Source organism: Amblyraja radiata, chromosome 21 (genome assembly GCF_010909765.2).
Source record: "Amblyraja radiata isolate CabotCenter1 chromosome 21, sAmbRad1.1.pri, whole genome shotgun sequence".
Taxonomy (NCBI): domain Eukaryota; kingdom Metazoa; phylum Chordata; class Chondrichthyes; order Rajiformes; family Rajidae; genus Amblyraja; species Amblyraja radiata.
Window position 1 is genome coordinate 17,697,684 of NC_045976.1, and position 17,742 is coordinate 17,715,425.

Here is a 17,742-nt window from a genome sequence, read left to right on the forward strand (position 1 = left end):
AGAAATGGGAAAGGGGTAGCAACACTTATAGGGGTGTATTATAGACTGCCAAATGGGGAGCGAGAATTGGAAGAGCAAATATGTAAGGAGATTGCAGATATTAGTAGTAAGCACAAGGTAGTGATTGTGGGAGATTTCAATTTTCCATACATAGACTGGGAAACACATTCTGTAAATGGGCTGGATGGGTTGGAGTTTGTAAAATGTGTGCAGGATAGTTTTTTGCAGCAATACATAGAAGTACCTACTAGAGAAGGGGCGGTGCTGGACCTCCTGTTAGGAAATGAGACGGGTCAGGTGGCAGAGGTTTGCGTTGGGGAACAGTTCGGGACCAGTGATCACAATACCATTAGTTTCAATATAATTATGGAGAGGGTCAGAACTGGACCTAGGGTTGAGATTTTTGATTGGAGAAAGGCTAACTTTGAGGAGATGCGAAAGGATTTAAAAGGAGTAAATTGGGACATTTTGTTTTATGGGAAAGATGTGGAAGAGAAATGGAGTACATTTAAAGGTGACATTTTAAGAGTACAGAATCTTTATGTCCCTGTTCGGTTGAAAGGAAATAGTAAAAATCGGAAAGCGCCATGGTTTTCAAGGGAAATTGGACACTTGGTTCGGAAAAAGAGGGAGATCTACAATAATTATAGGCAGCATGGAGTAAATGAGGTGCTTGAGGAGTATCAAGAATTTAAAAAGAATCTTAAGAAAGAAATTAGAAAAGCTAAAAGAAGATATGAGGTTGCTTTGGCAAGTAAGGTGAAAGTAAACCCAAAGGATTTCTACAGCTATATTAATAGCAAAAGGGTAACGAGGGATAAAATTGGTCCATTAGAGAGTCAGAGTGGACTGCTATCTGCAGAGCCAAAAGAGATGGGGGAGATATTGAACAATTTATTTTCTTCGGTATTCACCAAGGAGAAGGATATTGAATCATGTGAGGTAAGGGAAACAAGTAGAGTAGCTATGGAAACTATGAGGATCAAAGAAGAGGAAGTACTGACACTTTTGAGAAATATAAAAGTGGATAAGTCTCCAGGTCCGGACAGGATATTCCCTAGGACATTGAGGGAAGTTAGTGTAGAAATAGCAGGGGCTATGACAGAAATATTTCAAATGTCATTAGAAACGGGAATAGTGCCGGAGGATTGGCGTACTGCGCATGTTGTTCCATTGTTTAAAAAGGGGTCTAAGAGTAAACCTAGCAATTATAGACCTGTTAGTTTGACGTCAGTGGTGGGCAAATTAATGGAAAGGATACTTAGAGATAATATATATAAGCATCTGGATAAACAGGGTCTGATTAGGAACAGTCAACATGGATTTGTGCCTGGAAGGTCATGTTTGACTAATCTTCTTGAATTCTTTGAAGAGGTTACTCGGGAAATTGATGAGGGCAAAGCAGTGGATGTTGTATATATGAACTTCAGTAAGGCCTTTGACAAGGTTCCTCATGGAAGGTTGGTTAAGAAGGTTCAATGGTTGGGTATTAATGGTGGAGTAGCAAGATGGATTCAACAGTGGCTGAATGGGAGATGCCAGAGAGTAATGGTGGATGGTTGTTTGTCAGGTTGGAGGCCAGTGACTAGTGGGGTGCCACAGGGATATGTGTTGGGTCCACTGTTGTTTGTCATGTACATCATGATCTGGATGATGGTGTGGTAAATTGGATTAGTAAGTATGCAGATGATACTAAGATAGGTGAGGTTGTGGATAATGAAGTAGATTTTCAAAGTCTACAGAGAGATTTATGCCAGTTGGAAGAGTGGACTGAAAGATGGCAGATGGAGTTTAATGCTGATAAGTGTGAGGTGCTACATCTTGGCAGGACAAATCAAAATAGGACGTACATGGTAAATGGTAGGGAATTGAAGAATGCAGGTGAACAGAGGGATCTGGGAATAACTGCACAGTTCCCTGAAAGTGGAATCTCATGTAGATAGGGTGGTAAAGAAAGCTTTTGGTGTGCTGGCCTTTATAAATCAGAGCATTGAGTATAGAAGTTGGGATGTAATGTTAAAATTGTACAAGGCATTGGTGAGGCCAATTCTGGAGTATGGGGTACAATTTTGGTCGCCTAATTATAGGAAGGATGTCAACAAAATAGAGAGAGTACAGAGGAGATTTACTAGAATGTTGCCTGGGTTTCAGCAACTAAGTTACAGAGAAAGGTTGAACAAGTTAGGGCTTTATTCTTTGGAGCGCAGAAGGTTAAGGGAGGACTTGATAGAGGTCTTTAAAATGATGAGAGGGATAGACAGAGTTGACTTGGATAAGCTTTTCCCACTGAGAGTAGGGAAGATTCAAACAAGGGGACATGACTTGAGAATTAAGGGACAGAAGTTTAGGGGTAACATGAGGGGGAACTTCTTTACTCAGAGAGTGGTGGCTGTGTGGAATGAGCTTCCAGTGAAGGTGGTGGAGGCAGGTTCGTTTTTATCATTTAAAAATAAATTGGATAGTTATATGGACGGGAAAGGAATGAAGGGTTATGGTCTGAGCGCAGGTATATGGGACTAGGGGAGAATACGTGTTCAGCACGGACTAGAAGGGTCGAGATGGCCTGTTTCCGTGCTGTAATTGTTATATGGTTATATGGTTATATTTGGAATAAACCGCTCAAATGTACACCAGGCAGATTCGTCGCATATATGTTCAATTTGTGTTTTTTAAATTTGTGCTGTATTTCCAGAATGTAAGTCCTGCATAAAATGTGAGGTGCCAGCAATTGTTGCCGTACTGAAGAAGATTAACATTACAATGTTTACATCTCCGGGTAAATATATTTAATGTAAAAACAAATTGAAAATGGAAGTGAAGGTATCAAATAAAGGTAACCTACCCATAAAGCATCATTACCATTCCAGTTCACAAAAATAGTATGTTTCCTGTTTGAAAGTCTGGTGTTAACTCCGTGTTTATGGATGCCAAGTACCTTGTCGTTATGTGGAAGACTCACTCTATAAAATAAAATAAATCCCGAATGAAATTGTTCGTTCAAGCCAATATAGAATTAAACAAATCCCAACTTTTATTTTTGGATGAGTGAAGATTTCTTCAAGTTGCTTGGAAACCAGAGCACATCAGCACCTCGGCACCTTTTCAATGGGTGTTAGGATCGCTTACTGGTCACCTGTTGTTTTAGGATCGCTTACTGGTCACCGGTCGTTAAAGTCACCTTGAATGCCATGTCATCAAATATATGGCTGATCAGGTAAAAAGCAGCAGATTTCTGTCTCTAAAGAATACCAGCTAACCTGATGCAGTTGAAAGATAGGTCAGTAGTCTCCATGGAAAATATTTATTCAAAATGGATTTAATCAACTGACTAGCTTTATGTTTGTGAAGGAAGGAACTGCAGATGCTAGTTTATACAGAAGATAGACACAAATTGCTAGAGTAACTCAACGGGTCAGGCAGCTTCACTGGAGAGAAGGAATAGATGCGTTTTTGGGTAAGAACCTTTCTTCCAAAGGAAATTTTAAGCTTCTCTGCTACTATGGTATGATTTGAATTAATTTCACCCTAATCTTGTCCTCCGGTTTACTCGTCCAGAAACATAATCACCAATAACAGAGAAGGGTGAATGTGTAGAACACACTGATGGAGGAGGAGCACCCCACAGACGAGCACCAGGCCACTATCTCTAACACCATCACTGACTTCATCCACTCCGGCTCCCTGCCCCCCCCCCCCCCCCCCCCCCCCCCCCCCCCCCCCCCCGAGCCTCCAACCTCATCATTCCCCAGCCCCGCACAGCCCAATTTCACTTTTGTCTACCTGATGGGGGAGGAGGTGGAATCAGATACAATCATGTTAATGTCATATCATAAAGTATATTTAAATTTGTAAGGGGATTCAAGGAGCTATAATGAAAAATGTATTAGGTATAAGAGACATTTAGAGCAATATATGGCCCTACGATTAGGGTAGATAGGCAAAATAGTTTGCAAGGACATGGTGGGCTGAAGAACCCGTTTCTGTGCTATAACTCCCAATGACTCATCTATCATACTCATATAATGAAGCCTTTCTGGGGTCTAAAAGCGCTATCATTATGTACACTGTCCAGTGAAACACCTTTAAAAATACCTCAGGTGAAAATAATGGTCCTCTTGAAATTTGATACTTTGAGGAAACAGGCCCTGTAATATTGTATCTTTACTTTTTTTATCATAGTGAAGTTTTCTATTACGTGAGGTGTATTTTCCCCTTCTTGGAAAATAATTCCAGGCTCCTGAGAGTGACCGGCTATTTCAGTCCTTCCCCACCAGCGTCCTCCTCCCACCACACTGGTTCTTCACACAGCCCCATTCAGAGCTCAGCTTATAAAATGATGTGAATATCTACAGCATGTAGTATTAATATCTGTGTATAGTCATGTTTGATTGCTAGCCCAATGAATATGCACAAATTAAGGGATTATTCTTTATATGAAGAACCATATAAAGGACTTTGTTAATACAATTTGCAAGCAAAGCAGTCCTTGCAGATAAATATGAATCCAACATTTTTTAAATGTTCGAGATGCAATTAGATAAATGTGCAACTACTTTGTTGCTTCAGGTGACCATAAACAATCATCACCAATTTGTCATTCCAACTTGAAGCCACTTACAAAACCACTTATTATGCTCCATAATATATTATCCTGACAATGCATAATTAGATGAGAATTTGAATCTCAATAGAATTCTTGTTTGTGCTTGTCACAAAGGGTAAGCTTTAAAATTACAATTTAAACATTTTTTAATAATAAAACAAGATGAGAAAAGACAGGTCTGAATTTTTTTTAAAGAAAAACACAATAAGAGGGCAAAGAGCATGAAAAAAAAAAGATTTGTGAGCAACATGAATGGAAATTTAAAATTATATCATAAATATACAAATAGTAAAATAGCTATCAAACGGTTGGTAAAGCACCTAAAATACATAATGTAGAGGCAGAAGGCATCATGGTTAGGGGATAATAAGTGTACTTTTGCATTTGTCTTTAACCAGCAAAGAGGATGCACCATCAAGCAGTAAGCAAGGGCAGTACTTATGGTAGATTGGATAAAGATTGACAGAGAGCATGCACTTAAAAATAGCAGTGCTCAAAATAGCCATCCAGTCCATATATTTGCAACCTCTATTACTAAGGAAGGCAAGGGTGGGAATTGTTGAGGGTTGGCCACATTCTTCTAATTCTCATTTGACACAAGAATTGTGCTTAAGGTGCGGAGAATTGCAAATATGATAATCTTCTTCACAAAAGCTAAGAAGTACATGCCAGCAATAACTGCAGGCCAGTCAACTTAAAGGCAATGGTCCCGATTTTTAGAGGTATTCTGGGGGTTAATTAATTTGAGTTAGTAAATAAAGTACAACATAGAAAGACAAATCGTTTTTGATATTTTTTATAGAGAACAATTTAAGTGGATTGCTGAGTTAATATTGTTCATATTTTTAATATTATTATATTTTAAAAAGGTTTTCTAACAAAGTACTGCTTAATAAGTGTTATCAATATTTAGACCCCATACAATTAAAAGGAATGAGCATTAAAAGGAATGTAGATACAAAATTGGTTACGCAACTTAAATCAGAGCATAGGTAAGAGTTGGACTCTAGATGGTGGGTAGTACAGCGTGTTCCCTGTACTAAATTTGGTTTAGAGCTAATCTTTGATTTGTACAGATTAATGGAGAAATAGATAGACACAGAGCAGATAAAATGTAATGCATTAATGTATGGTGTGGTGCATTTTAGTGTGAAAAATGCAAAGGCAATATAGGCTAAATGGTACAATGTTAAAGGGATTAAAATATACAGGATCACTGGGATATATGTACACAAATCTGAAGCCTACTGAATAAATTGGAGGAAGATGTTTTAAATAGGTGGAGTCTTTGGTTTTATTATTAGCATTAAATACAATAGAATGGAGAATATTAAGAAATGTTGAAACCCACAAATGATTTTAATAAAGTAGGGAAAAATATTTCCATGCAGAAAGTCGCAGATATTGTGTCATAGAATCATGAATCAAACAGCGCATAAATGAGCCCTTTGAGGTCATCTGTAATGCTTAACAACACTAAAACTGTTCACCCACATTAAGCTCCCACCCCTCCATGTCTATCCGATCCATGTTCCTGTCCAAACACCTTTACAAAATTGTAATTGTATCCACATCTACCATCTCATCCGGCAGCTCATTCCAGTCATGCAATGTGCAAAACGTAGCTCTCAGTTCTCCTCTAAATGTGTCCCCTTTCACCTTAAACCTGTGCCTTCTCGATTGAGACTCCCTTGCCCTAAGAGAAAGACCCTATCCAAGTCCCTCATAAATTGTATAAACCCCTGCAAGGTTACCTCTCAGTCTTCTGTGCTCCAGCTCAATGCTCCATTAAGCTCAGCCTATCCAATCACTCTTTGGAACTACAGCCCTCTATTCCAGGCATCATCCTGGTGAATCTCTTCCGCACACTTTCTACTGTGACCACATCCTTCCTGTAGTGTGATGACCAGCACTGTGCACAATAGTCAAAGTGCAGTCTAGCCAATGTTCTGTATAACTACAATATGATGTCCCAACTCTTATCCTCAATAGCTTTGGTTATGAGGGCAAGTGTACCAATGTCTTCTTCGTTATCCTATCCAATATGGATTAGCACCCCAAAATCTCTCTGTGCATCAACATACCTAAGGTCCCTGCCATGCCTTATATGACCTATCAGAATATGACTTCCTAAAGTGCATGTCCTCACACTTATCTGGATTAAGTTCTATTTGCCGCCGCTCCACCCAACTTCCCAGCTGATTTCTGTCCCATCGTATCCTTAGAATACCTTCTTCACTATCTGCGACTCCACTAAATTTTATGCTGCCTGTAAATTTATGAATTGTACCCCTTACATTCTTATCCAAGTCATATGACTAGGATGAGAATGTAGGCAGTATAATTAGTTGATATATTAGCAGTATATATTCCAAACTTAATTATCACAAAATTAAGGTGAGTGGCAGAAGATGGGTCGGTGCGGGAGAACATTTCTCACTGTAGATTGTGAACTGGAATATACTGATAAGTGATTGAGGCAGATTTAGCAGAGGCAGTATGGAAAATAGCATTCAATAAACATTCAAAGACAGTGTTTAGAGATTTATAGGGATAGAGCAGGGGAGTGGTATTAACTGAATAGCCTTGCCAAAGAGATGGAAAGAAGGCCATATTCTGTTTTATTAAGTTGATAATTCTACTTCCTATGAAAGCAAATTTAGCACCAAAAACGAATGTAGAAATGGTCAGTCTCATGTTGTAACATTGATGAGAAACAACAAAGCAGAATAATTGAAAATAGATAAAGGTAAAACTTACAATGCATCTTGCACAGTGATTGTCCCGTTCACTATGAGAACCTTGACACCTTCTATTTGGATGAATACATGTTCCAAATTGCCATCTGGGCCTCGGCGGATTTGAATGTTAAAATCTTCTGTGCCACCTGTACAGTGGCGACTCAGAATATAGTTGCAGGTTGATGTGAAATGATAGAAACCGTTATCAAATGTCCTGAAGGCTCCATTTCCCCAGGTGCTGCACAACCCTGAAAGAATGATGAAACAGCAAAAGACAATGATAGATGGATGTGGCGTTTCATGGATTAATAATCCAAATGTAGAGGTACCTGTTCCTTCCTTATTGAGAGAGTTTAGTACCATGGTATGCATTGGAGGAAAGAAGTGCTAAGTCTGAAGTATTTGCAAATGATTTTGCTAATGGTCACACCAGGTGATACCTCTGAAACTTCACCCGATTATTATTTTATGTTTTTAGAGCAATGGCACCACCAAATAGATCGTCCCATCCCCTCACACCATTTCACAGGTACTGTTCCCTCTGCATCTGCTTCACTCTTCTATCTCCATCAACTTCCACTCCCCTTCTCAGGGCACCTTTCTGTTCCAACATAAATACAACACTGGAGACACAAGATCTGCCCTTACTCCTCCACCCTTCCAATCTCCAAGGAAATTGGGCAGTTGGTTTGCAGAACACCCACATTGGTCCCTATGGATGATAGTGAGCTTCTATTGCCTATCACTTTAATTCGCCATTTCACACTCACCTCTCTGTCTTTCACCTCGTATACGGTTCCTACACAATACAGAGTTAACATGAGAAAAAGTATATCTAATTTTCTGGCTGGATACATTAGGAGACTCAGGAATTAGCATTGGATTTGTCAATTTCAGAACACCACCTTTTCCCAGCCTATATGAAAACAGATGCTGACTGACCCATTTAAGTATTTCCAACATTTTCCATTGCTTGCAAAATTTCCAGCATATGAGAATGTTTTATATCTTCTAGTTCCAGCAATTTCTCCCCTCTCCTATTTTCATTCATTTCTTTCTATGCACATCCCCTCGAAATAGATCAGCAACTAACAAGCCCTCACCACCTCTCTCAGACAGAACCACCACCGCCACTTGTGTCACTCGGTCTCTTTTGGTGGCCACCTTATCATAGTTATTCTTTTTGTTCTCTGTGACCGCCCGCCCCCCTCCCCCCCCTTTCTCTACAATATGTTTGCTTTCTAACCCTCCCTGGTTCTGATGAAATGCCATTGGCCTGAAACATTGACTCTTTTCCACTCTCTACAGAGGTTGTCTAACCCTGCTTAGTATTTCCAGCATTTTTGGGGGGGGGGGGGGCACCCAATAATCATGTTTATTGAACGTTCCAATTTATGGAAACTTGGAATGTAAAAGAGTGGGGAAAGCTAGTTAAAATAAACATAATAAACAAGGAATGGTGGTGGATGCAGATATGATAGTGGAATTTAAGGGATCTTTGGTCAACGGCCAGGCAGATTTGAGAGCCTAGGTGTCCTTTTATATTTCTGAAGCTTTCACATTCATGATTGACTGAAGCTTCGAGTGGAAATTGTTAAAGCTGCATCAAAGACAAATGAGATATGGGATTACTGGACAGGCTTCTGCACAGTGAGTTTGAAGAATCACCTGCAGAGAAGATTAAATTCTACATTGTGCTGTGGTGTATTTTATTGGCATTGCAGGAATTTGACAATTTGCTGTGTTATGTTATTCCTGGGAGGTTTAGATACACAAATTAGTTGCCTGTTGAGGAAATCTTTTTGGTATTTCTCGGCAATAACACGCCTGTGTTTCTCCCCTATATATTTTCAATAACTCACACTGATGAATGTGCATACATTTCTGAGATGACCAAAGTGTACTTACCTCTGTCTCTGGCTGTTGATGTTTCCTCCAAAGAGCCAAATAGTCCTGACATTCCTTCTAAACCTGGTTCAAAAATAACAATTACATTTCTCTTAGATTAAGAATCATAGAGTGGTACAGCTCAGATCAGATCGGTCAACCCACCATTGCCATACCAATCATTGCCGACTCATCACACCCCTTGCAGCCGATAGATTTTTAGATCATTAATCCTGATGGCCAGAGCTTTCATCTGACACTGCCTGTCCTTCTTTACCTGTCCATTTCCTATTGAAAAACCCTAACTATGCATTGCAGGTAATTTTTTGTAAGGCATCATTTATTCACCCACTTCAATAGACAACCTCATCGCTGTAGAAAAAAAATGTTCATGGACTTACTTATAAGAATGTTCTGCCCATTTAATAATCTCCAATAACTTTATCTATTTTAATTGTTATTGAAAGTTTTAATGCTGCTGGATGTGAAGCAGAAGGAGGGAGTACATTTTATTGAGATATCTCTACAACTTAGGCAATTATTTCCTGCAAAGCTACCTTAGGAATATAAATAATAATGTTCCTCATAGAGAGTTGTACAATCCCATCTGGCTGATTGCCATTTTCATGCTTTATGCTTCCTTTAGACTTAACTTGGGGCTAAAGAATATTCTGTGGCATTCAGCCATGGCCAAAAAGAAAATCTAGAAACATTTCCCAAACAGACATTTAACAGGCATGGGGTCGTGCCGATGCTTTTTGCCGGAGTGAAGAAATAAATCATCTTTACATACATGGTTTACAACTTTGAAGATGCAGTCTTCTTGACCACTGCACACCTTTGGTTTCATTCCCTGACCTTTAGCACCCACGCCATCAACTACCCAAGTCTTTTTCTCCATCTTTCTCCTCTGCTAGGTCCCTCCTTTACTCCCGTCTCTTTGACCAACCCCTCAGGCACTTATCCTAATATTTGTTTATGTGGTTCCTTCACGAGTTTATATTTGATAATTTCCTGCGAAAACCTTTATAACGTACTATTATGTTAAATGCACTACATAAAAGCTCTAATATACTATTATGTTAAAGAAACTACATACAGTAGAAACAAGTCATTTTTGTTGTGGATATCTAGAAATGTAGCACACAGTGAGAAAAAGCTCTTGGAGTAACCCAGGCTCATTGATATTCTATTGACAACTGTGTGAAAGCATTGATCACATATTTGGTTTATCCTTGAGGCTTTGGAGAGCTTCACTTAGTCCTTTGTCAGTACACAAGGAAAAAGTGGAGAAGGGCAATGGTTGACTATAGGGTAGAAATGATGAGAGAAGGAGCTTCAGGTATTAACCATCAGGTGATAGGCAGCGAAATGAACGACAGTCAATCAGGCTCGACACAACATCGTTCCTCATTGTCATCTGCTATCTGGAAATTGGTTTTCCCTTCAAGTGACATATACTGTCAAAGCATATATCGGATGGAGAAACCTATCCGACAAGGAAGTTTCACTGAATATGTGTTCAATATGGGGAATTGGAATTAGCGTCACTGTCCGTATGAGCAAAAAGATCCATAAGGGCCCCATTTCTGTGCATTTGTTTTTGTGATAACTATTTTTCATTTGGCACATACACAGGCATACATACAATGGCCAGAATAGCATCCAACTGTTATGGTTTCTATGATCTTTAACTACTGCAAAGTAACATAGAAACATAGAAACATAGAAATTAGGTGCAGGAGTAGGCCATTCGGCCCTTCGAGCCTGCACCGCCATTCAATATGATCATGGCTGATCATCCAACTCAGTATCCCGTACCTGCCTTCTCTCCATACCCTCTGATCCCCTTAGCCACAAGGGCCACATCTAACCCTCTTAAATATAGCCAATGAACTGGCCTCGACTACCCTCTGTGGCAGAGAGTTCCAGAGATTCACCACTCTCTGTGTGAAAAAAGTTCTTCTCATCTCGGTTTTAAAGGATTTCCCCCTTATCCTTAAGCTGTGACCCCTTGTCCTGGACTTCCCCAACATCGGGAGCAATCTTCCTGCATCTAGCCTGTCCAACCCCTTAAGAATTTTATAAGTTTCTATAAGATCCCCTCTCAATCTCCTAAATTCTAGAGAGTATAAACCAAGTCTATCCAGTCTTTCTTCATAAGACAGTCCTGACATCCCAGGAATCAGTCTGGTGAACCTTCTCTGCACTCCCTCTATGGCAATAATGTCCTTCCTCAGATTTGGAGACCAAAACTGTACGCAATACTCCAGGTGTGGTCTCACCAAGACCCTGTACAACTGCAGTAGAACGTCCCTGCTCCTATACTCAAATCCTTTTGCTATGAAAGCTAACATACCATTCGCTTTCTTCACTGCCTGCTGCACCTGCATGCCTACTTTCAATGACTGGTGTACCATGACACCCAGGTCTCGCTGCATCTCCCCTTTTCCTAGTCGGCCACCATTTAGATAATAGCCTGCTTTCCTGTTTTTGCCACCAAAATGGATAACCTCACATTTATCCACATTATACTGCATCTGCCAAACATTTGCCTATCCAAGTCACCTTGCAGTCTCCTAGCATCCTCCTCACAGCTAACACTGCCCCCCAGCTTAGTGTCATCCGCAAACTTGGAGATATTGCCTTCAATTCCCTCATCCAGATCATTAATATATATTGTAAATAGCTGGGGTCCCAGCACTGAGCCTTGCAGTACCCCACTAGTCACTGCCTGCCATTGTGAAAAGGACCCGTTTACTCCTACTCTTTGCTTCCTGTTTGCCAGCCAGTTCTCTATCCACATCAATACTGAACCCCCAATGCCGTGTGCTTTAAGTTTGTATACTAATCTCTTATGTGGGACCTTGTCGAAAGCCTTCTGAAAGTCCAGATACACCACATCCACTGGTTCTCCCCTATCCACGCTACTAGTTACATCCTCGAAAAATTCTATAAGATTCGTCAGACATGATTTACCTTTCGTAAATCCATGCTGACTTTGTCCAATGATTTCACCACTTTCCAAATGTGCTGCTATCCCATCTTTAATAACTGACTCTAGCAGTTTCCCCACTACCGATGTTAGACTAACTGGTCTGTAATTCCCCGTTTTCTCTCTCCCTCCCTTCTTAAAAAGTGGGGTTACGTTTGCTACATGCCAATCCTCAGGAACTACTCCAGAATCTAAAGAGTTTTGAAAGGTTATTACTAATGCATCCACTATTTCTGGAGCTACTTCCTTAAGTACTCTGGGATGCAGCCTATCTGGCCCTGGGGATTTATCGGCCTTTAATCCATTCAATTTACCCAACACCACTTCCCGGCTAACCTGGATTTCACTCAATCCCTCCAACTCCTTTGACCCGCGGTCCCCTGCTATTTCCGGCAGATTATTTATGTCTTCCTTAGTGAAGACGGAACCAAAGTAGTTATTCAATTGGTCCGCCATATCCTTGTTCCCCATGATCAACTCACCTGTTTCTGACTGCAAGGGACCTACATTTGTTTTAACTAATCTCTTTCTTTTCACATATCTATAAAAACTTTTGCAGTCAGTTTTTATGTTCCCTGCCAGTTTTCTTTCATAATCTATTTTTCCTTTCCTAATTAAGCCCTTTGTCCTCCTCTGCTGGTCTCTGAATTTCTCCCAGTCCTCCGGTATGCTGCTTTTTCTGGCTAATTTGTACGCATCATCCTTCACTTTGATACTATCCCTGATTTCCCTTGTTATCCACGGATGCACTACCTTCCCTGATTTATTCTTTTGCCAAACTGGGATGAACAATTTTTGTAGTTCATCCATGCAGTCTTTAAATGTCTTCCATTGCATATCCACCGTCAACCCTTTTAGAATTAATTGCCAGTCAATCTTGGCCAATTCACGTCTCATACCCTCAAAGTTACCTTTCTTTAAGTTCAGAACCATTGTTTCTGAATTAACAATGTCACTCTCCATCCTAATGAAGAATTCAACCATATTATGGTCACTCTTGCCCAAGGGGGCACGCACAACAAGAGTGCTAACTAACCCTTCCTCATTACTCAATACCAGTCTAAAATAGCCTGCTCTCTCGTTGGTTCCTCTACATGTTGATTTAGATAACTATCCCGCATACATTCCAAGAAATCCTCTTCCTCAGCACCCCTGCCAATTTGATTCACCCAATCTATATGTAGATTGAAGTCACCCATTATAACGGTTTTGCCTTTGTCGCACGCATTTCTAATTTCCTGTTTGATACCATCTCCAACTTCACTACTACTGTTAGGTGGCCTGTACACAACACCCACCAGCGTTTTCTGCCCCTTAGTGTTTCGCAGCTCTACCCATATCGATTCCACATCCTCCAAACTAATATCCTTCCTTTCCATTGCGTTAATCTCCTCTCTAACCATCAACGCTACCCCACCTCCTTTTCCTTTCTCTCTAGCCCTCCTGAATATTGAATATCCCTGGATGTTCAGCTCCCAGCCTTGGTCACCCTGGAGCCATGTCTCCGTGATCCCAATTTGAATTTTTCCCCATTTTCAGCAAAAGCCGTCTATTTAAAGAGCAACGTATCACAAAACTGTTTTCAGTTCAGTGTGCAGAGATCCACCACACAATCACATTCAATCACAATCACAATCACACTATTATCTGAATGGTGGCCGATTAGGAAAAGGGGAGATGCAACGAGACCTGGGTGTCATGGTACACCAGTCATTGAAAGTAGGCATGCAGGTGCAGCAGGCAGTGAAGAAAGCGAATGGTATGTTAGCATTCATAGCAAAAGGATTTGAGTATAAGAGCAGGGAGGTTCTACTGCAGTTGTACAGGGTCTTGGTGAGACCACACCTGGAATATTGCGTACAGTTTTGGTCACCTAATCTGAGGAAAGACATTCTTGCCATAGAGGGAGTACAGAGAAAGTTCACCAGACTGATTCCTGGGATGGCAGGACTTTCATATGAAGAAAGACTGGATAGACTCGGCTTGTACTCGCTAGAATTTAGAAGATTGAGGGGGGATCTTATAGAAACGTACAAAATTCTTAAGGGGTTGGACAGGCTAGATGCAGGAAGATTATTCCCGATGTTGGGGAAGTCCAGAACAAATGGTCACAGTTTAAGGATAAGGGGGAAGTCTTTTAGGACCGAGATGAGAAAATCATTTTTTACACAGAGAGTGGTGATTCTGTGGAATTATCTGCCACAGAAGGTAGTTGAGGCCAGTTCATTGGCTATATTTAAGAGGGAGTTAGATGTGGCCTTGTGCCTAAAGGGATCAGGGGGTATGGAGAGAAGGCAGGTACAGGATACTGAGTTGGATGATCAGCCATGATCATATTGAATGGCGGTGCAGGCTCGAAGGGCCGAATGGCCTACTCCTGCACTTATGTTCTATGTTTCTATGTTAAAGAAATTCAATTAGTTGTAAAGTTTCGTTTCTAAAAAAGCAAATCTAAATGACAGCTTTGGATGTTATATAGGTCATTAATAGAAAATTCAACCGGTGAACTGTCCTGGTTGCTTATCTTGACGTGCAACATGCATGAGTGCTATGCAGTTCACTTTTAATGAAAGATCATTTGCAAAATAAAATTGTGGACACCTGGAATTCCATTCGGTCTGCAAATTTTTGTCTGGGTCCACTATGTACCTCATGGTGTAACACAGAAAGCACCCTCATATGTGCAATGGCATCCACTGCATCAGTTACTGGTCATGGATTTTCTTTAATTTATAAGCAAGGAAATAATGTGTGCTGTTCCTGCAGAAGCATAGCTTTGCAATGCTGGAAAGACCTACTTCAAACTGATGGCCTGAGCAGTTCCCAAACCACAGCATTCGAGGTTGGCCTCCACTAACTAGTACACATACCCAACTTTCCTTTCAGTCCTGCACACCATGTCTTGACTATCCACCTACTCACGAGCCCTCCATCTACCAGCCATGACTCCTGCCATGCTCCAACAATCTGACTTTCATTAACACCTCCCAAACACTGACCTCCTGTCCAACTCTCCCATGGACTCCTGATAAACCCGTTCGATCACTAATCTAGGTGACCCTATACTGCAACCCTACCCTCCCACAACCAGTCCTTTCCATCCCAGAACAAGTCTGATGTTTTTTTTAAATGTGCACAGCAATGAAGAACACAATGAAGACTTGATGGGCCAAAGGACATGGTCCCACGTTGTATCACTAAGCTAAACTACACAAAGCGGTTATCTCCTGCGGCCCACCTGGATTTGCACCTATTTCTCCCCTCCCCTTACAGTCCTTCCACTAACCTCACAATTCACAAATCTTCAATCCTTTTGTCTAATCCTTCTAATGCCATTTAATCTCAGACCCTTGTCCACCATCTGCCTTTTAAAGTCCCCCCTCACCTGTACCAGCCCATTACCCTCCTCTCTTCCAGCTTTCTTCCCTTCCCCCAATCCCACGATCAGTCTGAAGAAGGGTCCCAACCAGAAACATTACCTATCCATGATCTCCAGATGCTGCCTGACCCTCTGAGTTTCTCCAGCACTTTGTGTCTTTTTCTGCACGAAGAAACTGCCTGTTCATTGGAGTATTACACCTTAAAGCTCATGGATCACTGAGTCCTGTTGCTGCAGACCATAGGAAAAAAACTACCATTGGCCCCCTGCGCACCATCCACCTGTGGTCCAGCTGGTCCACTGGTAATTTTACACCTACATCTTTACACACCTTTATTGGCATAGTTCAATTTCAAATGTTATTTCTAGAGTATTTGAATAGCAGATAGATTCTACTGTAGAAATGGGGATGAAACCCAGTGATGTTGCCAATTAAAACCTGGTGTCTCATGCAGGGGTCAAGCCTAGCCCCTTGTACATTTTAGAGATCGGACTGGCGGAGTTGGGAATCGTTGCCCAAAAGGTTCATAGGTGTTGCCCCAAATTACTTTCATCCTCACCAATGCGACTTACAAACGTTAAAGTATTTTATTATAGAAATACTGTTGCATTTCATATCACATATTAAAATCCAACACAATCTAAAACAGCACACATAAAGCTCAATATTTTCAATAGCTCACTGTGTAAAACTTACTTACCTCTGCAGAAAGATAGTGCCCAGAGGACAACTAACACAAACCTCCCCATGGTATTACTTGGGGCTGGAGTGGCCACTTCGGTGATGCTAAAAAACTGATTTGACCAGAGGAGAGTCTTACACCCATTTATATAGCTCCTTGCCTACGGCTCATTTGAATACAACAAGGAAGTTGGAATCGGTTGTTTGCTGAACCTTTTCACCTTTATTTTGTAGTTAACCCTTTGGATTCCAAAACATTTCAACCTCTTAAACATGCATGGACCATTCTTGCAAAGAAAAACTACATAAATACCTTGAAAAGTTTAATAACAAAGGCATACATTAATTGTGTTTTCCACGTGGCCAAATGGAACCATTTATTATCCACAGTCCATTCATTGTTAAATGCTGCCATGTACAAGTGGGTTCCTGAATTAGCCCTTCCAACCTGCACCCAGGGCCATATACACCGATTAACATATGACCAATAAATAAGAGACAAGGACAGGATAAAGACTTAGAGTCATACAGCCATAGAGTGATACAGTGTGGAAACAGGCCCTTCGGCCCAATTTGCCCTCTATAAATGCACAGCAGAGAGACTACTGACTGGTTGCACCGTGGCCTGGTTCAGAAACTTGAACATCCAGGAGCGGAAAAGACTGCAAAAAGTTGTGACCATTGCCCAGTCCATCACCGGCTCTGACCTCCCCACCATCGAAGGGATCTATCAAAGTCGCTGCCTCAAAAAGGCAGCCAGCATCATCAAAGACCCACACCATCCTGGCCACACACTCATTTCACCATTGCCATCGGGAAGAAGATACTGGAACCTGAAAACTGTAACGTCCAGGTTCAGGAACAGCTTCTTCCCTACAGCCATCAGGCTATTAAACACGACAACAAATAAGCTCTGAACTGCAACAGACTATTATTATTATTGCACTATATTTGTTTATTTATTGAGTATGTGTGCATGTGTATATATACACACACTGAACTTTTCTTTCTCCCGTTATGCACTATGTTTACGTATTCTGTTGTGCTGCAGCAAGCAAGAATTTCATTGTCCTATCTGGAACATAAAACACTCTGACTCTTGACTCAACTCTTGACACTGGCCAACATGTCCCAGCTACACCAGTCCCACCTGTCTGTGTTTGGTCCATATCCCTCCAAACTTGTCCTATCCATGTACCTGTCTAAAGGGCCTGTCCCACTTACGCGACCTTTTCGGCGACTGCCGGCACCCATAGGTCACCAAAAATTTTCTACATGGTGAAAATTCAGCAGCGACCAGAAAGAGGCTACAACTCTTTGGGTGACAAGAAGACCTCTCACGAACATACAGGCGACCCCTGGCAACATGTCGCGGGTGTGGCGGGGTGTCACCAAGGGCATGTTGCCAGGAGGTTGTCTGTATGGTCATGAGAGGTCGGCAGGGGTCGCATGTAT

At 41.1% G+C, this 17,742-nt stretch overlaps 1 protein-coding gene across 2 annotated transcripts in view; it reads right to left on the bottom strand.

Annotated features, from left to right (window-relative positions):
* LOC116984903 (mucin-2-like) overlaps nt 1–16,427 on the bottom strand; it is a 98,224-nt gene extending 81,797 nt beyond the window's left edge. Inside the window, exons 1-4 of one of the 2 annotated variants that reach the window (XM_033039292.1) lie at nt 16,307–16,427; nt 9,253–9,315; nt 7,364–7,592; nt 2,843–2,960 (exon numbers count right to left, since the gene is read on the bottom strand). In XM_033039292.1, the coding sequence (XP_032895183.1) occupies nt 2,843–2,960; nt 7,364–7,592; nt 9,253–9,315; nt 16,307–16,355 (459 nt within the window). In that variant the 5' untranslated portion in view covers nt 16,356–16,427. The remainder of the gene's footprint in view (nt 1–2,842; nt 2,961–7,363; nt 7,593–9,252; nt 9,316–16,306) is intronic. The other variant, XM_033039291.1, reaches the window with a different exon arrangement.
* Between the last annotated feature and the right edge of the window lie 1,315 nt (nt 16,428–17,742).